Raw genomic sequence first — 25,032 nt, forward strand, 5'->3', positions numbered from 1 at the left:
CGAGTGTATGAACTCATTAGTGGTGCGCTCACATTTAACTCATGGTGTTTACTACAAAACGGTCACATGCATTTGTATTTTGCATGCATTTCTTTTAAAAACCTACTTATATCTCATGTTGGTGGGTGTGGCAGCAAAAGAGGGGTTTTAAATGCGCAACCCGTTTCTCAACGGAATAATTTGGGATCTTCCTAACGGATCCTGCAGGAAGACACAGCACATTAAAATTCTTGTTTTCGAGTGGGGTAACCTCCCAAACAAATCCTCCATCCCCATAAAGTACATCCAAATCCCTGCATGGGTCTTAATATTTTGTCGTTTAATCCGGCTCCCACGAGGTGGACAAAAGGAGAGAGGAGGGCGGCACCGAGAGGCGGAGGTGCTGCAGTATGTGCTGATTAAGAATTAAGACTTTGAGCCCATGACAAAAACCTTGAAAATCTCAGGTCGATCCAGTACGTTGGCATCTGCGGGTCAGATGTTGTGCAGTTTCCATCTGAGAGTCTGAGCTTCTTACAAAATCCAACGGAACTGGCTACTCGTTTCAGTCAAGGTCTACAGGGGCCATGGTTCACTTGGCAATACTTGTCCAGGCCATTTCGTGCCATCTGCTTGGAATAACTTCCTGTTTTAATTAGGAGAGATTTTAAAAATGCTAGGTCAGCGAGTGTGAGGGTATACGCTGAAGGGGAAAAATGAGGAGAAGGAAAGCCCTTCGACAGAAAGACTACAGGAAGTAACAGAAGTGGGTAATAGCAGCAGAGATGAGAGAGACAGACACAGTAATAATGCTTTATGGAATCGTAATGGAAAGTGTGACTGTATAAAAACAGGCAATATTACTGTACTGTAGGCCGATTCACTTACTGAACATTAATCTCTTCTCACACACACACACACACACACACACACACACACACACACACACACACACACACACACACACACACACACACACACACACACACACACACACACACACACACACACACACACACACACACACACACACACACACACACACACACACACACACACACACACACACACACACACACACACACACACCTTGTTCTGCAGACTTTTACTCAGACACACAGCTCAAGTAGCGTACATCTGACAAAAATGTCAGAAAAAAACAAAAGCAATCATGACTCTATGTGTGTGTGTGTGTGTGTGTGTGTGTGTGTGTGTGTGTGTGTGTGTGTGTGTGTGTGTCACCTATGAGCATTACAAATGGGATGTGACAGACAGAACGAGAGCCCTGCACAGGGGAGCTCACCCAGCCATGTTACGTCTCCTGGAGGAGGTTCAGTGGGAAGGAGCTCCTACGCTCCGACAACCCCACCTGGAGCCTACTGCTGTGGGGCTCGTGTCGTGAGCATTTCACTGCTTTACTCCTTTTCAGCTCCCTTATACTCCATTCCTGTGTAATACACACGCAGTCCTACAGCACAGTGTACAAGCATTATGCGTTTGGTGTTATATTGGGTTGATGAGATTTAAATACGAAAATCTGATGTCAGTGTCTCACTGCAGATGTGACTGATAAGACAGTCTATTGGTTGGTTGGTCAGTCCACCACTTTGGTTGGGATAGTGTTTTACCCCATGTCCAATTTTCTAATTGAATGATAATGTCAAACATATTACTCTCCGGAATAATGTAACAATCAAATAGGTTAACGTTGTGGCCAACAGTTTTTATTTCCCTTTACTTCATGTTTGAGAAATAATGTTGAATCTGTCGGTTTGGCACGGTGAACCTTTCGTACCCATGCGCCTAAACCGCTTTGCCACGGAAAAGAAGTCAGTTAGCAGTGCAAATCAGAGCATGTGTCAAATCCCACAATTTCATAATTAATGTGAACACAATGTTTTAAGCTTTGGATTGGGATATTTATTTCTGATGTGCAACTGATTTTTTGGGGGGTTTTTAAACTGTAGTTTTCTACAAATGAACCAGATGTACTTGTAAGCTTGTGGGCAGATGAATACAGTTTTTTTGCCCATTCAAATCAAAGGCCTGCTCCAGCTGTGAGTCACATGACAGCGTCTACGGGAAACGTGAATGGGGAGTTTTATTTCTGGAACCATGCTGCACCAGAAATAGCTCATCTTACTCTCACGACTCGGCAAAAAACGATCATCAATTGCTCATCAATGCGAATGTCGGCATGCTAGAACACCGAACGGAGACGGAGACCATGGGGAAGATTGTGTGGTAGACGGCATCGTTAGTAGCTTCACAGAGCTACTAACAGGACTATTGACTTTTTTTTTTAAGGAAACTATTAAATATTGGTACAAAATATGAACTGCGAAGCTCCGTGTCAATATGTGTGTGTGCTGGATATATCTAGATGCAGGCTGTCAACAACTGTGCTCAATCATTCTGTGATGTTCAAGAGAAGGAGACAGCCTTCAGTCATCTGACACACACACACAACTTCCTACTTTTTCTTTTTTCTTTTTTTTTACCATGAAGGATATTAATGACAGCTCTTTCCATTTGGAGGCCAAGAGGAGCTTAATAGGTAATGCAGTGATAAGCACATTCTCCTGGGCATCAGAAGACAAATGGCCTCATTAGCTCTGAGTGAAGTAGGGGAGTGTTGTCGAAGCAGGAAACATAATGTATCCTGTTGGCTTTAGCCGGCATGCAAATGACTAGACCTTCCAAAATTAATGGGATATCATGGTAGCACACAAAATACAGCGTGGCGACGAAAACAAGCTGTTCCCCAAATTGTTTTTGCAGATGATTATAGAATTGAATTAGTCTATTTTGAGTGTTGAGGGGTTTGCTCGAAGGCCGGACGTTTTCTACTTGGATAATTTTTACTTGTGTGGGTAAATCCTTTCTTAAGTTCATTCTTTCATCTGTCCTTTAAGCTGTCGATAGAGGAAGTCACTGCGTATTGTCTGCTGTCAATCGGGCCTGTGTGGACGGCAGTGAGCCACAGGGAACCAACAGGAAGACGCATGGGACTGAGCTCTAACTCAGCGCTTGTTGATAGAGTATTGATCTATAGAGACACAGTGGCATCCACAGATTGAATATCGCCCACTCTCTCTCCAGTTGTACCCTTATTGCCCAAAGTTAAAGTCTAAGGTATGTAATTCAGGGCGATATATTAACAAAACTGACCTGAAAGATGTCCATTAGTAAGGCCATAGATAGGTCACTGCCATTGACCTTTTTGTTAATCTTTACACCGTTGTATGTCGTGCTTTGTCTAATTTGCTTTATTATTAATAGTAAATCAACAACACTGAAGCCGGCTATCAGACCACCATAACAACACATTCAGGACACCAGAGATAAAGTGCTACTACTCGGTGCTGCTCACGCCCCATTTTATTTGACCTTGTGTCCTCATCAAAGACACATTCTGTGCTAATTATAGTCCTCAGACTGCTAAAGGACATAGTTTGTCTCCCCCCGTCAGGTCACATTGGCACTAACACCTCACACAAACAGCCTCAGGTAGCTGTCCCTGTGAGGCAGCCCCAGAGTGATTCATACTAAAGACAGCTTGGCCAAACCCCCGAGAGATTTACTTGGACGCCCGTTAAGTTTGACAGAGCGATATCACACACACAGAGGTGTACTGTAGGTGGTTGTACACCGAGTCTGGCGAAGGCAACGGGACACCGCTGACCGAGCCACGTCCACACGTATTCATTTATCAAGCTGTTTTCAAGCTTCAATTGACCTCCTTTTTTTAAAATTCGTGCTTCAAGTGACGGCCTACTTCCTTTTGTTCTGTTCTGTTCATAGGGGGTGGACCTAAATACACAGAAATACAATGTGCATATCACAAACCACAGGGCAGAGAAATCTAACTGACAGATGTAGCTGAAATAACACATTGTGCATCAGTGTTTACAGGAAAAGCTTGCCCCACACACACACACTTCCTTCACTGCATGACGCCTTCTCCATGTGTCCATGGCCATATGTCAACATTTTTATCCAAACAGCCTGGCACCGTCGCTGCTACACACTGTACATTTATACAAAGCGGGGTGGGGGCCTCTGCATATTGTGCAGTCAAACATGCTGAACGCTCTCTTTGAATTAAACCCGATCAAGTGTGGAAAGAGGGAAAAGTGAACGACTTCAGCATTCTGGACACGCAGCAAGATTCTTTCCGTACACTAGTTTTTTCGGGTCCAGGGTGTGATGAAACACTATCAACATTTTGAACGCTGAGACTTCTACTGAAAACATAATTTAACACCAAAGCAAAGTACACAAGCAGATTAGTGAAAATGTGACTTCAGAACAACAGAAAGGACTGAACAACTCTTAACATGCAGCAGGGACTTTGTTGAAATGCTTGGACATATGTTGAAATGATGAATTACTCTATGGGAATAAAATACATGAGACCAAACATAGATGTAGAAATGTGATGCAGAAAATATCTGTGACTCATGATTGGCTGCTGTTCAGATAATGAACTGACCTACATATTAGCTCACAATGCCTACAGGTTGTTTTTGCCACCATACCACTATACAGCCACCATAGTTGAATGTCACATGGCAGCATTAAGGTTCTGTAAATTGAAATAACATACTGCACACTCCCCCAGTCCAAGGACACGCCGGTCAGCCAATCGGTGTGTGTAGCTGTTCTCAGATATGAACTCTTGGGTCTGGAGTTTGCAGTTCACATATGGAGAACGCTGCGGGTGATTGTTTGAAGTCATGATAATTGACATTATCCAGAACTTTACTTGGGGGCTGGCAGGAGAAGGAGCAGCAGTTGCTCAATATTTGCCTTCTCACATACAGCCCATCCAGAAAAGTTACGGAAAATGTCCGCTGCCTTCTGTAACCCCGCCTCTCGCCCGGTGTCAGCTGGGATTGGCTCCAGCCCACCTGTGACCCTCGTTGAATAAGTGGTATAGCCAATAGATGGATGGATTGATAGATTTCAGAATGAACCGTACCTCCCCTACAACAGCATATGGTATTTCTAAAGCAGCAACAGGGATGCGACAAAGCTCTAATGCCAATCCAATCCTACGTATTTACCACTTCTGCTGGAAAGTCTCATTGTGGAGTTAAAGCAATGGTTGCAACACAGTTATATTTAGAGGTTCTGCTCTGTGGTGCGTTCCCTGTACGAATGCCGGCATTGCACTAATGATTCAGCGGGAAGCCCAGTCAAACCGCAGGGGTGTTAGAACAGAGCCCGACAGACGCTTATCATTGAGACATGAAGGTGAAGCTTCAATAGAATTGCCTTCGACACGAGAGGGGAGAGGGGAACCAAACAGGAGGAAGTTGTGACTGTGGAGGCAAGCAAAACCACACAACCAGTTTGCAGGTGAGCAGCAGGTAGGAACTGCGGGGATACACACCTCACATGAACTGCCTCGCTGCGTGCGTTGAAAGGGATTTGTTTTTGTGGGAGCTGTCTTTAGTATGAATCACTCTGGGGCTGCCTCCGAGGGCCAGCTACCTGAGGCTGTTTGTGTGAGGTGTTAGTGCCAATGTGACCTGACGAGGGCATAGTTTCTGCGCTTTCTTTCTGTGCGGACCGTTGCGCCTTCCGCAAAATATGAGCAGCTGTGATGAAGAGCCAAGCAATTACCGAGCATTTCATCGAGAAACCAATGCTTGGCGTGAAATACGGCAGTTTGGCAGAGGAATCTAGTTATGGCAGGCAGTGGCAGACGCAGGCAAGGTTTTAACGGCGGATGTCGGCGGGAACCAGCCCCTGCTGGCGTTTCTAAATCCTTGGCAAGGGTCAGACAGTGTGCACTTTTCCACAGCTGGTGAATGCACCCCTAAATCCTTCTTTTACCCCTCCCCCCCAAAAAAGAGCAGCAAAACAGTAAACTTTGTATTAAAAGTAATCCTGATGAACAGATGGGGGGGCGTCTTGTGGTACAGATAAAATGGTAAAGGCTTAAAATTGCACAATTCAGTGGAAATGACTCCAAATCAAAACAGCAGCGTGGAGGCGCCTTCCTCCCCAAACATCCCAGTCTGAACTTCAAACCAAGATCCTGGAGAACACAACTCACCTATTCTGCAGAGGTTGCACCCTTCATTTTCGTTGGTGTTGTGTTCATGTGTTATCGAGTACGGAGGTCTCGCATTTCTCATCGCAGTCACAGGAGTCTACCCGGACCTTTTCCTCAGAGATGCATTGATCAGAGTCCTAGTTTTTAACCTCTAATGATTCATGGAAGCTTGGCTGCACACACATTTCTCTTCCTCTGTAAGGATTTGCTTCACATCTAAACCGTTTTCCACACCACCTCAAACATGCATCTCATCGGAGAGAGCACAGTGCTGCAATCGGCGGCCCGACTGGTACGGCTGGGTGTCAGACGTCAGCTTAGGGCTGATGCTCAAGGATCTTTGGGAAAAGAAAAGGAGAAGATTTCACTCAACTGTATATTATCTGAGGACCACATCAAATCTCTTTAACAACGAGAATGATTGTACTCATACACTTCAGTGTTATTTTTGAAGTTATCAAAGACATCTCGGATTAAAGCCGACACTGCAGTACAAAGATTGTTACGACATTAGTAGTGGGACATTTTTGAAAAGTCTAGTGGGAGATAACGGGGGTTGGGGCGCGTCATACAGTTCAAAAGACTGACTACAAAACTTCATGACTTCGAACTGACGAACACCAAAAGGCGCTTGAATTGCGTTGTACTTTGTATGAACATACATATATCATTCTATCCAGTTCAGCCCAACCTTAGGACGTTGGTAGGAAGACAAAAAGCAGGATTTGTCTTTTACAGCAATTTGAGAATAAAGCATGACTCAGAATTGATAGTCAGTTTTGCCGAGTGATCAGATGAATGGAAAATTAATGAGGAGAATCCAAAGTGATTCCCCCTTCATTTGGACAGTCTCGTCTCCGTTTTCAATCTAGCGGCACCATCTCCTTTTAACAATCATCATCCAGCTGTCAAAAGTATAACCCCAGGACCAGAAGTCATCCCTCTCCACAGAGACATACCTGGCACAGTTAAAAAAAATAAAAAAAATCTGCAACAATGACAGGGCTGGTCGACTATTGTTTTAGAGATGAGTTTGTGTTGGAAATATTTCCCCCCTTTTTAAACGTAACCACTTCCAACCAAACAGCTGACCAATTAAAACAAGAGTATATTCATACCATGCAGCTGAATGTAAACACCACATGCTACCGTCTCATAATGCCAATATCTTTATGACAATACAGCCCAGGTTGTGCTGTTCATCCTGATCAGCAACGTTGTTTAAGCATGTGAGCTTACTAACATGTCATAATTACCAAATTTCACAAAAAGACAAGAATTAGTTAATAAGAGGAAGAGTGGGGGAATCATCCAAAATCAGCAGGATTCACAAATATAAGTTCACATTTTTACAGCAATCCATTCAACATGGACTGAGCAATACCGCACTGCTACTATGGCTAAAAATCTGCGTAATAAACCATAGAAATGCTGAAAACGTGTAAATACGCCGGACTTTCCATGATGTAGTCATATATCTCACTCCTCGCAGGTGTAACTAGGTCAGTGAGCGATCTGTGGAAATAGCCACTAATGGAGTCCGTCCCGTGAGATTATCCGTCCTGCTCCCGTCACATGTTAAGTGACAGGAAGAAAAGCCCCTCCGGAAACGTCAATACATATGCCACTGTATGGTCACACAGAAGGGGTGAGATGATGTTGTAGAGTTGTAGAGGAGAACTTCAGACTCCCTGGCTAAACTCTTGTGCTCTTACCACAACATTTACCACCGCCCTTTGTACCGGAGTAGGGTGAACCCAGATTAGCATGTACTGAGATTTTAGGTCAATTCCTGTTTCCCCTTCAAAAAGGTGTTTCCCCGGTGCCATTCCTTTACTGTAGCACTGTCCGACATGATTGGGGTTTGGGCTTAAGTCAGTGGAAATCAATGGCATTGTACTTGGAACACCAAAGAAGTCCAAGATTACAATCATGCAAATGAAGACATATATGACTAGTGGTAAAATGAAAACCGAGGCCTGTTATCCATAACAAGAGCTATTTGTCATGGATATTCGGGTCTCTGCAATTTCTCCGTATTCAGACTACTGATCTCAAACTATATAAATTAATCTATCATAGTGCCTGGAGGCAATCCCTAAGTATGACACTACATTTATTTTTCTGAATGGAAACTGAAAAAAAAAAAAGGAAAAAAAAGTTGGTAAAGGCTCTTGGAAAGGTTTACGCCTGGTCTCATTGCTTTTGAGTATTATTTTTATTCATTTTTTGGCCTTACAATCGGTCCGGATTTAAGAATTGCCAATCTAAGTCACAGGCAGCAAAAGGCATAAGAGCCAACAGCCCAGTTACTCCTGTACAGAATATAAAAATGTGTGGCATGCTGGATTATAGTGTCCGTCTGCTAACCAAGGGACTACAATGGGAGTCGTGGGGATTACCCTTTTACCCTACAAGGAGAACGAGCCACATCTCCATCTCAAAAACCTAACTCCGATACAGAGGAACACAGCGTCAGCTGCAGACCGAATTTACAGAGAGACCCTCGCTGGCCTGAAGACTAAGGCAGTGAAATTGCTGTGACAAAGGCCTTGAGAGCGGGATTTTACATATCCCACTGCAGACGGAAAAATTTGCATAAGTGTAACACTGCCCGTGGTTAAATTCCTTGTTCTAGAAAATCTGCCCCTCGCAGCGAGCGCGTAATTAAGACACACTCAGATTTTTTTCAGCCGCAGCTGCTGTTTGCATTTGTGCGTAGCCCGACAGTTGCATGCAAACGCGATCACACAAATTCGCCTACTTCGGCACGTGTGTGAGTGGATCCTGATTCTCTGAGTTTCAAGCTTCAAACTTTCTTTTTTTGTTGTTGTTTTTTTCTTCTTCCTCTTACCACTGGAGTCACACAGGGGGATCACAGTTGCAGACAGGAATTGATGGACTGAAATCCTTTGGTGTGGGTCCATCAAATGCCCAAAAACAGAAAAAGGAACTAATCAAAGAGTCCAGCAGCAGCCACCCACCATACAAACAGACTGAAGGCTTCCCCCTCGCCACCAGAACAGCTGAACATTGGCAAAGTAGCACAATGCAGCCATTTATAGGAAGCGGCACATGAAATTAGATATTTATAGCTATAGATTACTGCTCCTTTATATCAATGGAATGAATACACCTTGAAACCCTGAGGGTCCGGAAGGTTGTATTATGCCAAGCACAGTAAAATATTTGTAGTTGCAAATACTCCGTGTAAATTATTAATAATCAACCGCCACACTTCACTGTCATGACAGGAGATGCGCAAGACAATCAATCAATATCTGCTGCATATGCAGTAGTATCAGTGTGAACAAATACTCTGCATATTGAACAGTGAGCGTCTTTGGGTAAAAAGATGAAGGTGACACAGAAACTACTAGAGCTGCAACAGTTAATCCATTAATCGATTACTAAATTAATCGCCAACTATTTTGATAATAGTTAACTGGTTAACTCTCTAGTTAACCGAGAGAGTTAACTGAATATCTTTGGTGTGAAAATGAAACAAAACATCATCTTGGAGTTTTGGGAAACACGATCGACAGTTTCCAACATTTTGTGGACCACACAACCAATCGATTCATCGAGAAAATAATCGACAAATTAATCGATTATGACAATAATCGTTAGTTGCAGCCTTAGAAACTACACTATATGCTCTTTTCTCCTGTTTCTCTCGTGCATGTGAAGCTCCATTGAACGCACGGTGCATTTGTTTGCGTTTCTGGAGATGCAGCATATCGTTTGGCATCACTTGAACTTATAAGACAGAAGTGAGGGGATTTGTTAGCTGTTTTTATAATAACTTGCTTTCTGAGGAGTATTACGTCCATGTCCGACTACATTTCTCAAAACCAAAATGTCACAACACAACACTGATTTAACACAGTACCGGTATCACTGATTGATCCGAAAGGTTATAGGACGGAAGCTCATTTGAAAGCACATCGTAAGCCTATATCACTAATACATGAGTTTTTGTTGTAAGACACAACATCGGAGCTAATACAGGAGAGTTACACCACGTTTGTTAGCACAGTTTCTGCATTAACAAAGCCCTTGGGATTCACAGCAGGCCCTAGTACCGCGAGGGGAACGTGAGTTTTTCTGCTGCGTGGATACACACACACACACAAAAAGTAACACATCTTTGCGGATCACTGCAAATTGAAAGACACAGTGATCGATGAATTTAGTGCAGGGGGGACAGGAGTCGATGTTGCAGGAGGTGGAATAGGTGAATAGGTGGACGCGACAACGCCTGCATATCTGATAATCTGGAGTAATGATGCTGCAGCAAATGATATCTCTGTGAAACCCCCAGATTGTTTCAAATAAGGTTTTTACTGCGGGGGATCACTGCGGGGCTGTTGGAATGTATAATACATGCGCCCGCTTTATTGGTTCTAAAATACATTTCATAGGTTCACTCTAATACATTAAAATATATGAACTATGTTTTTTTGTTTTGTTTTTTAAACGGCAATAAAGGAAGCCTGCTTTCTTTGCCACTGTTCTCAATGGAGACAACGCACTTCCAACAGTATAGTAAGTAGAGCGGAGAGGCTGAGCGCGTGCCAGGTGTTCCCAGCAGCCCGGCTGTCTGGTAGGATGAGCAGATGTTCTGCGGCGAGTTGAAGCCTCTCGTCGAGACGCTCATGGTCGTCTTCGACCGAACTGAACTTTGGCCTTTCTGAAGGAGAGACAACAGGTGATTCATAATGGGCTGCCCTTCTTAGCCGATATGCTTCATCTGATCTGCATCTCAACAAGAACAACAACGCCGCAAATAAAACGACCACTCTAAAATCAATGACACTGCAGCACTCTTCATCGCTGCTCCCATGCCCCCCCACCCCCACCACACTGCATAACAAAACTCTCCCTTGCTCGCCTCAACACTTCCATCTCGTTTTCTCTCCTTTTATATGCCACCTCTCTCTTTCTCTGTGTGTTGCTCTTGTTTATCCGTCTCTGGTGATCCACGACACAAGATATTACAGGATTTCTCGTGCGCGAACAAAATAAAACAGCCCATAATTTATTGCATTGGTATGTGTGTGTGTTTGGAGTCATTTCATTAGTGTGCAGCCTACAGTGTGTTTTTGTGCCTCTGCACGTACACATTAGTGTGTGCATGCGAGTTGCTGTATTTGAAACATATCTATCTCTAGGCCGAGCTTAGCGACTGAGGTCCGGCACAACTCAGAGAAACCAACCACGTTTCCCACCACTTTGCTTTCTGTCAGCAAAAAAAATGATGTCCAATGCTTCCAGGAAAGCGTCAGCTGAAATACTGAGCCACAACTCTCTGTCGTTACACCCACAGGCAGGGAGAGTCTTGAATAAGCAATCAATTCTAGTCCATCAGTTAAACATTAGCTCAAGTTAAACAGGCACGGCGGATCTTTTCCAACACAAGACCTTCTTTTTCCTTGAAGGAGCGAAGAAGTTCCAGATTTCATGAAGATAAAAATGACAAGCCAAAAACGTACTCATTTGAAATTCAAAATCAAGTTCTCGCTACAGCATTTGGAACGAGTAACAGTAGCAGTCAGGATTCATACTTTAAATCTAAATCATGACAAAACTAAGTGTTTTGTAATAATGATGATACCATTTTCATTCCCTATGGTTCAGACATCACCCGCTCACTATGAGCATTTCAAAAAAAGGCAAAAAGCTTGGCTGCCCCTTTGAAATCGAAACGTGAAATTTAAAATAAAATATATATATATATAAACTTTGATGTAAAACAGAACTGCAGAGTACTGGGAAGAGGGAAAAAAATTCTGTACTCGGCACACAGCCAAAGTCTCACAGTCTGCTATGTTACGTTATGTTCCTCTCCAGTCAAGAAGTGTCACATTTGTCTGCGTGCAGATCATCACTGAGCAGAGTGCGGAGCACTAGACATTAGATCAGGACATGCAGAACCAGCCTTCCACCAATTAAAAGGTAGGTTTTACATGAGATAGTCCCCGTCTGCCTGGATCCACTAAAAACTCTGCCGCTGATTCAATTTGTCTCGACCTGACTCTTATTTGCTGTATCATTGTTCAGGTAATGCAGTGTCAGACACTATTAAATCCCCATTCAAGTTAGGTTTAGCCCATGAAGTCCGCATTTGTGCCGAATATCTCATTTATCAGCCGGTTTCACTTCACTGCTACGACGACTTAAGAACCTAAAAAGACATTCAGGACTTCATTCAGCTCACGCTCCATGAGCCGAGTGAATGAAAAGGAAATATTGGATGTGCAGAATCAGCATGTACATCTTTTCTGACAGAAGCAGCAGGATGCAGAAATGAAAATCTGATTAAATGTCACTTATTATGTTTTTGGTGAATATCACACTGAGGTAGTGTCAAAAGAAAGACCTTTTCTGTCCTGCTTGACCAGACCCTGACAAAGGGTGGGTGACATGACATGGTCAAAAGGAACACTGCCACGTGCCTCGGAATCATATGGTCTTCATTTTTTTGGTCTCTTTAAGTATTTTAGAAGAGAACATCACAGGTTTTTGGTCAAATTCAACTCACTTTGATTGAGTTGTCAGATCTGTGAACCATAACAACTTGGTGTGAGGATCTTGTATCATAGTGCCAAACCGACTGATTGATAAGAAACTCAATTGGAAGTCAGTTTAATCATCTTGCACTAATATCATGTACGTTCTTTATATTTATGTTCCTTGATTTAATTAATGTATGCATTACTTATATTTTTATTGATATTTTGTAAGGTGTGCTGTGTGCCTGATACCTTCTGCTGTAACACCGGAATTTACCAGTTTGGGATCAAGAAAGTATCTATCTATCCATGCTCACAGTTCCCTTCTATCCAGGAACTGTGTGTCTGTGTGTGTGTGTGTGTGTGTGTGTGTGTGTGGGTGTGTGTGTGTTATGGCTGCATTTAAAGGAGGAGACACGCAGGCAGTTGGAATGATTTCACGGCGCTGATGCCCTGCATGCGCAGCCTTAACATTGTGATGGTGCTGATGTAATGAGTCAACCGCTTGGCTCGGGCGAATGTTGCTGCTTCTGCGAGCGGAGGTGACAGTCATAATTCACCCCAGCTACACTGAATCATCAACAAAAAAAAAAAAGAAAAAGGGCCGAGGGCTTTGGCTTGCTGCGTCATCATCATTTCAGTTCGTCGCCGCGTGTGCTGCCGACGCTTTCCTGTCGAACTTCAGAGCGGAATGATGTCGGCATGAGTGTGCGTAACGCGAACGGATAATAAAGTGAGAGTCAGAGCCTCAGTCAGCCGGGCCTGACATCCTCGGAGCTGTCAGCAAAGATTCACAAACACGCCTGTTGAGTCACACGAAGTGGCATTTATCATGAAAAAATGACTCAGAAGTTGCAAAGGGGCCACAGTTCTTGCAAAGTGTGCCAACAAACCCCCTGGTGGGTTGTTGTTTTTTTCTCCCTTCTCTGACGGTGATGGTGGATGAGAGACACCGTCTGCCTGTGGCCCCCCGGGGTCTGGGTTCACCGAGCAGGCAGACGCTCTCAAACATCCCGCATGTGTCTTATTGATTCTCCGGCTAACCTGGGTTCATATCGCCGCCGCTTACTGAATCACTGTATCTGTAACATTTAAACTGAAGGGTGTGATTTCCTTTTTTTTTTTTTTTTTACACTATGTTGATGGTCAGTGTAGATTCTTGAGATGACAGACGAGTTCCGTCTTCAGAAGGAAGATTGAATTCAGGCACTTGGATCGGACGGTACACAGTTCAGACACTGTTTTTTGCAGGCCTGGTTCGAGACCCTCACCGCATGCCTCGAGGTGATGCGACAACAAAGAGAGCAAAACAAGAGTTTATGAACTCATACAAATTTAGACTATACCATACAAGGTTGAAACTAGTCTCCCCCCCAGACAGACATCCATCACCCAGGAGGTATTATTTTCTCCTAGCATGGGGATTTGTGTCTCGTGACGTTGACCTGTTCACGTCAATCTTCTTCCCTAGAAGCGAAGGCATCCGATCCATGATGCATGTGCACCTAACATGTCCACACTTGGAGCATGCTGTACATAGTCAATGTCAGATATCAATAACACTGTAGCTCAGCTCAACAATTTAAAAGAAAACCAAATAGGTTTCACCAAATGCATACACTACACAAAGACAGTGCGAAATCTTTAACGTTCACAACATGTAAACCAAAATCTTCCTTTTGAAATGGGTTCACGACAGCGTTTAAACAATATGAATTTTAAAAAAGGCACTTGTAAATGCTCTTGAAAAAATTCAAATTTAAGCCCAGATTCAGGCAGCGTGAAAACCACAGGAACGATTAGTCTGTTAGTTTTGCACAAACTACATTTTAAACTGTTGTTTTAATAGCACAGCAGTATTTCGATGATTCAACTGAACTGAAATGGCTTTTTTCATGAGGCAAGACACACTTTTAAGAGTTTTCCCCAGAGAAATATCTGCTTTTTCATCCTTTGAAACGGTTCTTGGGAGGCGTGATGTTAAAAGTGATGCAAACAAATGCCTTATTTTCGGTGATGGGCACTGAAAAAAGTTAAGAGGTGTGGGGGATTAACGCATGGTGGATGAGGGCAAGAGGCTGAGGCTGAGTGATGTTTTATACCCACACATTAATCCCTCTCTCTCTCTTATCCTCTCTCTCAGCATCTCTGTGCAGTGACACACACACACACACGCACTAATCTGAGATAATAGCTCAATTGCAGCTGCAGACTTCTTAATGATCACTTTGGGGAAGGTGGCTTTGAGACATGCAAACACGGGGCAGTAGGCCAGTAGGGCCAGCGACTGAGGACGGGCGGGCGGGCGGGCGGACACACACACACACACACACGCACGCACGCACGCACGCACGCACGCACGTAACAATGGACTTCACGTGTTGTCGAACAAAATGCCCAGAGCAGAGCATCCTGGTAGAAAAGGTCTGGTCTGTTTTAGGCTGTCAGAAGAAGGACGCTCATTTGAAATCTGATTAATACTTCCTGATTAACTATTAACTTGGTGAAAAAGAACCACGTTATTGTCCACATTTTCTGCTTAATAATTAAAAGGTAAAGTATCTGTGGTTTATTATTTGTTACTTACATGTGCTGCTCAAACTCAAATTAAAATTCCTTTCGCCTAAGCCATCAGTATTAGGGCTGCAACTAATGATTACTATTATTGATTACCCTGCCGGTTGCTTTCTCAATTAATTGTTCGGCCCGTGAGGTGAAAAAATGCACGTCAGGGTTTGTTTTGCTTGTTCTGTGCCACCGACAGCCCAAAGATATGTGGTCGACAGTGAGAAAGCAGAAAATCATCACAATCGAGAAGCTAGAACCAATGAATGCAATCAAAATATAGCAGATTATTTTTTCACATCCATCCTCTGGTGTATAGACCTACTGACGGTGGCTGCATCCACCTATACTCAATTCATGCAAAAATTATTCAAAATTCAAATACATAGAGAAGTTTGCTTTATCCAGACTATTGTTTTTTTCCAGGGCTCTGTCATGATTATGTGAACTGCAAGTGGGTGAGTTGAAAAACAATGAATTCACCACAGACCCAATAGAAAACATGCTGTGAAGAGATAAACACATAATCCTTTCCACGCGGCGTACAGTGGTCAACAACCAAAAAGATTATGGAAAGAATTTAACATGAACACAAACAACCTCCCAGATTCAACCTGCAGGTCAAAATCAATTATTTCCCTTTTTCTATCTTTTTATCTCTAATTTTCATTCTACGCTCTTTGTTTTTCCAGGTCATCAACAGCCCGTCACTTCTCCGCTGTCAAACACAACACTCACACAAGAAAAGAAAAAAATACATCATGCATCAACATATGTTTGACACTTTAGAGTCCAAAGCACATTTGTCTCGCTCTCATCACGAGAGATTCTCCTGCATTTACAAGTATAGATCTCAGCTGGTGGCCAAACTGCTTCTACGTGTTATTCGGGGGGAAACGACATTATTTGTATATATGTATATATTATAAAATACAACTGCTGGGTAGAATCTGCCAAGCTCAGGGAGCAACAACCTGCCAGAGCGGAAAAAAAAAAAAGAGCACAGACACCATTTCACAAAAAGTGGAGCTGACTGGAAATGTTTGTGCTCCTGTCGCCCGTCACTGCCAATATAGAGTCACAATACTGCAGCTAGTTTCCCTCCGGTCTCCTTCCCTCTCAGTGGAGAGGGAAGGAGAGGAATTTCTTAGAAGAGAACCCTCTTCTCTCTCTGATAAAAGAAGGTGGTTGGATAATTGAATGCAGGGAATGACTTACAGATAAGTAACACAAAAAACAAATCCCATAATGTGAGGCCCACTTGCTCTCAGCCACCAACGCAAAACCTGAAGCACAGAATGGAAGGATTCCAGAGTTTAAGGCAGGTGAGCTATCGTAGTCCTCAGAGACGCCACCTGCTCCTGCCAGGAACCCAGCATGAGGGCCGACAGAAAAACAACAACGACGACGACGACGACGACGACGGTTGGAAGCCAGACGTGATGTAGTGTTGCGTAATCGATGTACAGTGAATTTACCGCGCGAGTAGGCGGAAGGACCATATTCTGGTCTGTTATGCGGAGAGGCTTTCTGACCTCAGCTGTGTCAGGTGTCAGCTGAGCAAACGCGTGGAGCATTGGAACGAGCATTACTCAAGGGTGCAAGGCCACTTTCAGCAGCTCTGCTCATCGTGTGGTGGCGGCCAAGGGGAAGCTGCAGCCACCGAAAGGCTCGGCCGACAACAAATAAGCCGCGGAGGAGCGCCAGCAGTTTCAAAATTAAGTTTTCGTCTGAAGGCGTTGCGATGATTTATTAGGTAAAGGGGGGAGGGGGCGCGCTGTTTGTTGATGACTCCGCATCGCAGAGGAAAACAAAAGGAGAACTCGAGCTCTTCTTGGCCGTGTGAAACGCTTCCCCGCAGGTACGAGCGTTAAGCCGGTGAACACGAAAGCGGAAGAAATAGATCGTTATCACATCCAAGGATGAGAAACAAAGTCGAGCGGACGCGCTGGACTTTGAAGGCAACGCGGTAGCGATGGCGCCTGGCTGATACACGCCGCCTTAATCAGGGCGAGGATTAAACGGCGGCTCCGTGTCAGAGTTGGCACAGATCTGACTTTGAGAGCGCGCGGCAGAGTTCTTTTTGTCGCCTCCACCGCTGTGAACTCTGGGCGCGGCGAGCGGCTTGGCATCTCGTCCTCGTCGCGGAAACCTGATGCAAGCCAGCAAACAAAGAGTTGAGTTTGTGTCATGGTTGGGTGGAGTCGTCAGAAAAGTAGGAGAGCAGAGTTCACTGGTGTGCATTCATGTGCGTGTCATATTCTGTATGTAAGCATTTATGCCGGCATTCATCGGAGCCATACGCGTGTCCCGGCGCGGACATGCAGTCATGCATGTATGAATGTGTGGGTGGGTGCAACGCAGCAAGTGATTGGTCAGTGGGGAATAGAGTTTGGATGGAGCGGGGGGGGAAGGGTGGGGTAGATGAAGAGATGGGAGTGCAGTCTGGGGGGTGAGCTGGTGGGGGATGGGGTTAACGGAAAAAAATCAGAGCGGAGGATGGAGGAAGGATCGTGTCGTATGAGGGGAACGATACCGCTACGAGCAATAACAGCGCGTTAAAAGGCCTTTGCAGATTTTTTCCGTGAAGCTCAACGACACGTGCACCAGTGGGGTCAGAAACAAGGTGACACGGGAATGGCAAATCAGGCGCTGCAGCAAAAAAAGGGGTTTTCTGCCGTCAGCATATTTCACACCACGGTCTGTTGCACACGCTCAGTCGCTGGACGCTCGGGCTTGGCATTGTGCTGCGATATAATATATTGTGAATACAAGAGTAAAAAGTGACACCGTCCCTCGCAGCCCGCTCAGAAGCTCAATTTTCAAAAATGCAAGCACTTCACAGTCAGCCAGAAAACCAACCGTGTCATTCCTGCACAGGATTCGCTGCGTGTAGGAGCTACACCCACGCTGCACTCATCGTGTACTCCGCTGCACCGCCCGTCTTTTAGCCCGTTCTGATATAGAAACAGAAAACCCTGAGAAGGACTTCAATAGTAACAAATTTATCAAACAGGCAACAGACAACTTCCGCGTCCCCAGCGGTTCCAGGTGGCATTATTGTTTGGGGCACCGTCTTCTCCTCCTGCGAGGCTCAGTTGTTTTTGTCAATTGGGCTGTTCCACCGTCTGCCATCTCCATCACTGGGGACACTTGCGGAACACTATTCTCTTCCTTGTTTTGGTTACACGATGTGTGATGCAGTTTTCTCTGCGGCGTGCTGTAAACCGTGTCGTCGGCTTTTCCGCGAAGAAGCGCGTCCCGGTGGCAAAGAGAATAACACGGTGAAAGCGAGACTCATGGGGGACCGATGTGCGTGTGGATCGGTGAGGCTTTTTCAATCACCATTACACTGTGCAATCTGTTTTGACATCATAATGACGAGTTTAAGCCAACAAAAAGTTGTCCGTTTCCGCTTAAAAATATTGCCAGAGCCCCATGATGTGCCAGAGAACCTCTTCTCCAACTCACATCATGGTGTAAGTTGAACATCCAACACGACGAGGCCAGTGCGGAGACGGATCTGAACCAGCCTCTTCTGCCCGCCCACGCAGATACTGTACTGTACAGCGAACCTCACAAAGACTCAAGGGTGAAGGCCACTCTCTGATATAATGCACGTAACAAAGGCGCGTAACGGCGGACGCGTCGCAATCCTCACCTCGCCGGGTTGACAGTGCGAGTCTCAGCTTTCAGCAGAAGTGTTTTCACTCAAACCCCAAACGTGATCAGAAGCTCTGCCGGTGAGAGAACGCACAGTGGGTAATAAAGCCTCGCCGACAACTTCCCTCTTTCATTCATGAAAAGAATAGTGAGGAAATAAAGCCTGGCAGAGTCATTTTCTCCAAACACCAGTGTGTGCGTGCGTGACAGTGACACATGAATGTTTAAGGAGCGAAGCTGCTCCAAATGACCTGTTTTTTTATGTGTGTTCCCTTTTTTTTCCCCTTGCACGCCCGAGGACTCGTCCTGCTGGTTTCTGAGACGGGGGAAAAAATGGCAACACCTCCGGAGTAACGCGCATAGGAATCACAAGGTGGTTGTACAGAGCAAGTTGTTGTTGTTGTGAGTGTGAGTTTGTGAAGAAGAGGTAACAAACAAAGACGTACAGTATAATGAGAACGAGAGAGAGAGAGCGAGCATGCATGTGTGCGCGTGTGTGGGGAGGTGCAGGAATTTCTCCCGAGCCACAATTAACCCAGACACATAAGAACACAGCTGCATGGAACACATGCGGCGCTTGGCTCCGGAGTTGGCACACCATCACTGGTTTCTTCCCCAAAAAATATAGGCCACTGGCTGACAGCCGGAAGAGGGAAGAGGAATTCTATCATTTCTGCACAACGCACCCGAGCTCAGGTTGGGCGCCGCCCATGGCCGACCGACAGTCGTCACTACGCCCCCATCAAGCGTCCGACGCCAGTGCTCGTTTCCTTTGCACATAACCCGATAACTTTCTTCAGTATTCCACATCCAGGATTCAGGTCAGGTGATGCAATCGGGCCGTCTACAAGTGAATTTCAGGGTAACTCAAGTCGCCTGCGATCAAACCGAAGGGTCTGTGCTGTAATCGCCATCGGGACATTGAAAAGAAGAGGAAAGCCGAGAAGTGACACGGCGAAAAACAATTCATTATCGTGCCCCATTGCTTGTGAACACACCTCAGGTTGGTCCGAGTCGGACGCCTTCACGGCAGCAGGAACATTTCCCTGCTGTATTCTCACACGGGCTGACTTGGACGATATTCCAGACATTTTACCAGCGGGCCGTGGCTAGGAAACGTACAGGACTTCAATGCGTGTCTGAAAAGCGGCTCAAGATAAACCACGTGCTTCATTCCACAGCGTGAAAACAGGATGCCACTCTGCTGTTTGACTGGCGTGAGACATTCACGTACGACAGCAAAGACCCCGATTGTCGACAATCCAGCAAAACACAAAACAAAGGATCTGACGTTCAAGTTCTGAGACTGGAATACCTGCACGCAAAGCATCGCACATGAGCGAGTGTTGCTAAATGTCTAATGACTGTGTTGTGGATTATTCTTGGCCTTTTTTTTCTTTTTCACCTGCCAGAGCTTTGTGCAGTACAACGCTCCGTCTCTGGGCTGGAAGAGCTTTTTTATTTGAAGATGATTAAAAGCCCAATCAACCCTCGTTTTAGGAACACGTGTTGAGCTGAGCTTTCTACAGCGTGTGGAAGAGTAGGGAGGGAATCACCTGCACCTAGGTCTGAGGCACACACACACACACACACACACACACACACACACACACACACACACACACACACACACACACACACACACACACACACACACACACACACACACACACACACACACACACACACACACACACACACACACACACACACACACACACACACACACACACACACACACACACACACACACACACACACACACACACACACACACACACACAGCTAATCCTCACGAGGGACACGATTTCATTCGTGCCTCTTTAGTAAACTCCATAAGCTTTTATGTCTCCCTGCAGCCAATGTCATGCACAATGGGCAAACAGAAGAAAGAAGGAAAAAAGCATGTAGATAAAATGCTAATGCTAAAGCAAATCCACCATAAAAAAAAAAAGATAATAACAATAAAAATGTTCTGGTTCATAACTTTGGGGGGAAAAAAACATGGCTCATTAAGATACAAAAGCTCCAATAAACATCCCAGCCATGAACAGAGCACTGGATGTGAAGACTAACATGGGATGGGGGCGGGTCCAGGTGGAGGCATCAGATCATGATCACACACACACACACACACACCGAGGGGCCCAGGGGGGTAAGGCATGACACCCTCCTCACCACACAGTGATCAGCCATTGTTCTTCGTTCGCTCCTGCACACATTTCAACACTCACGACAGTTCTCCTCGTCGCTGTTGTCCGAGCAGTCGTCGTCGTCGTCGCACCGCCAGATGGTCGGAATACACCTTTTGTTGTGGCACTGAAACTGTCCATCCTCACACTCGTCCGAGGCTGGAGGAGGAGGAGGAGGAGGAAGAAGGAAGACATGAAGACGGGGTCCAGATGGATGAGCAACAGAAACACATGCAACTAGTTCAACTGTCATTTGCAAATGAATGGCTCATTGATATGCAGCCATTCATTCAGGTCAAGTGGCTGAGCCGCCGGGAGGCAGCGTCATGCTTTTCACTTATTGATTCACTTTTTTCTTTATCTCCCCCCCCCCCCCAAAGATAATGAGAACGAGCAGCTGAGGAGGCCCAGTGTCCGCCGACAGTCGTCCTCTCCAGCGCGCAGACAAAGATTCAGCCCGGCCACCACACAGCCGCTGCAGCAGCGTGTGGATGACACACACACACACACACACACACACACACACACACACACACACACACACACACACACACACACACACACACACACACACACACACACACACACACACACACACACACACACACACACACACACACACACACACACACACACACACACACACACACAGGAAGGTCTTTTTGGGGAGGACCGAGCTATGGCAGATTTGAATTCAAGCAAGTCATTATTCTAAGTGTTAAATAATAAAGTAAAGTGTTTTCTGTTTTATTTATCTTCTTTTTTTCTCTCTCTCTCATTGAAGCTCACACGAGTACCGGGAGCGCATCCAGTCTCTCACCTCCACACACACACACGGGCTACATTTTTATTTTATTAATATCTCTCACACACACACACACACACACACACTCAGACAAACGAAAAACAGCAACCGACCTTCCGACAGATGAAGCCTCAGGACGAAGAGATGCAATAGTACCAGCGTCCTTAAATCCGTCCACATGTCTGGTGATGGAGGCGATGGAGACTCATTCACATCCACAACACAAAAGCCCCGAGAGCCGCTCTCCGTTCACGGCGCTGCGACGCTGCTGCCCGTCTCTCTCTCCGTGAGAAACACCCCCTCCCCTCCATCCCTCCTCCTCCCCCCATCCCTCCCCTCTCCATCCCTCCCCATCTCTCCTCTCTCCTCCCTGCCCCTCATTGGCTGCCCGGAGCGTGACGACACCGCGCAGGACAGAATAGAATCATTTGATTGTTCGTTTTCATCGTTTGAATTTCATATAATTCTAATAACCAAAGAAAGGATATTCCTTCGCACTTTCTGCCCAAGCTTGTTTTGTATATATATTTGGGCTTCACGTGGTTTTGATGAGGAGAAAAATAAAGCTCATGGCGGAAGTGACTGTATATTAAATGGACGCGGTCATCGGGGCCATAAAACCTGTATTCTCTCGAATGGCCAGCAGAGGGCGACTCCACTTGTTGGAAAGAGAAGTCAGTTAGAAGTCTCAAGAGAAAAATCAATCACTTGATTCATAATGTCAGTCGACATTTTCCTGTTGAGTTCATGAGTTTCAAGTCTTCTTCAATACAGCATGATGTTCATTTTGTAAGTGCGTGGGATTGACGGCTATGGGTGCAGGTCGCAGGGGTAGGTGGACGTAGCAGCCAAAAAAAGTTACTTCAACTGGTATACACAAATAATAAAAAGTCAATTTAAAGCTTTCAGTTGTCATAACTTGTTGACTTTAAGTTAAACAAATTGAAATCATTTGTGTTATCAATTAAAGTAATTTTTCTTTTGAGCTGGTAAACGCCTCTCTTTTCAGTGCAATATCGCTGAGCTCCACCACCTCATTCTAGTTTCATTCAATCACAACACGCTCGCCTTGAGCCAATCACTAACGGCCTATAAAAGCGGTCATTTCAACACCACTATCGCTGCATGGACCCACCTCCACTCATGCACCACCTCAACTCTGGATGCCCGGTCATGTCAAATTGAACCGTCCAACCAGAAGCCGTTCGTGAGAAGTCCCAACATGAGACGTCCATGCTCCATTCGTCATCACCACCACCAGTGTTTCGGCTCCAGCGTCTCCTTTGTATCTGAAGCACATAATTCATACGCCCGCCTCCATGGGGTTCTACTTCCTGCCAGGGTCTAAGAGCCAAAGTCTATTCATCCTGCCCACAATAAATCTAATTATATTCTAATTTAGGTCTCTTCTAAATCAAATACTGTGTACATCCAACGCCAGGTGGAAAACCTATGGGCAGTTATCATGAATTGGTAAATACAGTATGTCAATTATTTGAACTTAATATGACAAAGGTAGCACTGTCAGAGTGTGTTTTCCGACAGGGTGCCCAGCTGGAGACATGACAGTGGAAAACAAGTTCAACATCAAACAAATTCTGACAGCATATATACATTTTTGTTCAACTTTTTAATCTTTCTGAGTGCACTACTAAAAGTCACACCGAAATCAGTTTTAGCGCACGGCATACAGGTGATAGATGAACAGTGGTGGGGACTATAGCAGGAGCAGGTGGGTTCAGTAAAGTCAAGCAATTTTATGCTTTAGTCAGAGGCCTAGTCGGTGATGTTGCAGAGGATCTTCTCAAATCCTTCAAAGGATAAACAGAAAAAAAGAAAGTGTCGAAGAAAGATATGGGAGAGCGTGGCTTCAGCGAAGCATAAAGCAACACCGTGAGCCCCGCCTGTTTCAGCATCTGCACGAGTCTCTGACGCAGTACTGTATCCTGTTCAACATCCCCATTATTAATATACCCCTTGAGCAATAATGTGATATGATTCTCATCTATATGCAAATTACACAAGTGCTAAGGTGAACCGCAGGCCATAGCTACTCAGAAGCAGCAGCAACAACAGGCAAAGGCCCCCCGTACCTCTTTCGTTAACCAAACTGCAGCTTTGTTGCTCTTACTAAACACAATGAGGTAACACTTTGTCTGCAGATAAAAGTGCATCAGTGTCGCCACAAGGTCTAGTCGCTCCAAGCTACAGGGAGTAAGGCTGTCTTTCAAAACTAGGTCATGACCACTGCCGACAGCATGATCGTCATATTAATGGCAATAAGCTGGAGGATGACTTAATCCCCCCTCATAACCTCAACATATAGTATATAGACACAAAGAGACACTGCCACACATACAGTACATATTCACAGCCAATGAAGTCAAGGCAACAGGGTGAAAATCATGGTACTATAATGGACAACTGTTGTCATGGTTGCACAGCAACCATCCAACAAGAATGAGGCGCCAGGAGCAGACTGAAAAGGGAAGAAATAAAACACAGTGGCTGTTGAACAGGTGTTCAAATCTGTTACAAGAATTACTGTTGGGAAATGTGTGCTTTATAGCAACACCAGCAAAAATGTGATATTGTCTTGCTCCAGACCGGGCCCGTGACAAATTCCGAGTCTGAGCTGAGACAACGGTGTTGAGTCCTGTACTGATGTAACAAGAACACATCACAACACAAGCACACCACTTATTTTCTGGAAAAACTACATGGCTCGTCTAAGTTGTGAGGCGAATCAAAAAGAGGGAACCAATAAAGCACTGAGCTTTTAGCTTTGATTTCTCACTTCATAGAGTGCAAAGATGATTACAAAGATGCAATGTACAGAATGTTTAATATGCAGCTATAGCTGCTCATAGAAATAGCCTGTAAAAAAAATAAGTATTTACTACATAAGACAATTATGTAAAGTATCACGTGTTCTTTGGGCCCACCTCCTGTAGCATTGCTCAAGTCAAAATATTCAGTGACGAACATTGATTTGGCACAAGCAACGTTTCCGGTTTCATCAGATTCTCACCCATCCGAGATAACACCTCCTAAATCGAGTTTACAGTCAATTTGCTGTGAGGAGTGAGTCATGACTAAATGAAAATGCTTTTAGTGCACAGAGGATTAAGCAGGAGGCCGAGTTCATCTGAGAGCGGGAGAGGGGGGGGGGGGGATTGTTGAGCAACTGAAGTACAGAAATAGTGAAGAGCAGATTTGTGATATTTACCTTAGACCATGCCTGCT

General features: G+C 45.0%; 1 protein-coding gene across 3 annotated transcripts in view; it reads right to left on the bottom strand.

Annotated features, from left to right (window-relative positions):
* Positions 1–22,069, bottom strand: part of LOC118311208 (low-density lipoprotein receptor-related protein 8-like) — a 67,253-nt gene extending 45,184 nt beyond the window's left edge. For all 3 annotated transcript variants that reach the window (XM_035634838.2, XM_035634837.2, XM_035634836.2), the window contains exons 1-2: positions 21,900–22,069; positions 21,024–21,140 (exon numbers count right to left, since the gene is read on the bottom strand). In XM_035634838.2, coding sequence (XP_035490731.1) covers positions 21,024–21,140; positions 21,900–21,966 — 184 coding nt within the window. In that variant the 5' untranslated portion in view covers positions 21,967–22,069. The remainder of the gene's footprint in view (positions 1–21,023; positions 21,141–21,899) is intronic.
* Between the last annotated feature and the right edge of the window lie 2,963 nt (positions 22,070–25,032).

This window comes from Scophthalmus maximus, chromosome 5 (genome assembly GCF_022379125.1).
Source record: "Scophthalmus maximus strain ysfricsl-2021 chromosome 5, ASM2237912v1, whole genome shotgun sequence".
NCBI lineage: Eukaryota > Metazoa > Chordata > Actinopteri > Pleuronectiformes > Scophthalmidae > Scophthalmus > Scophthalmus maximus.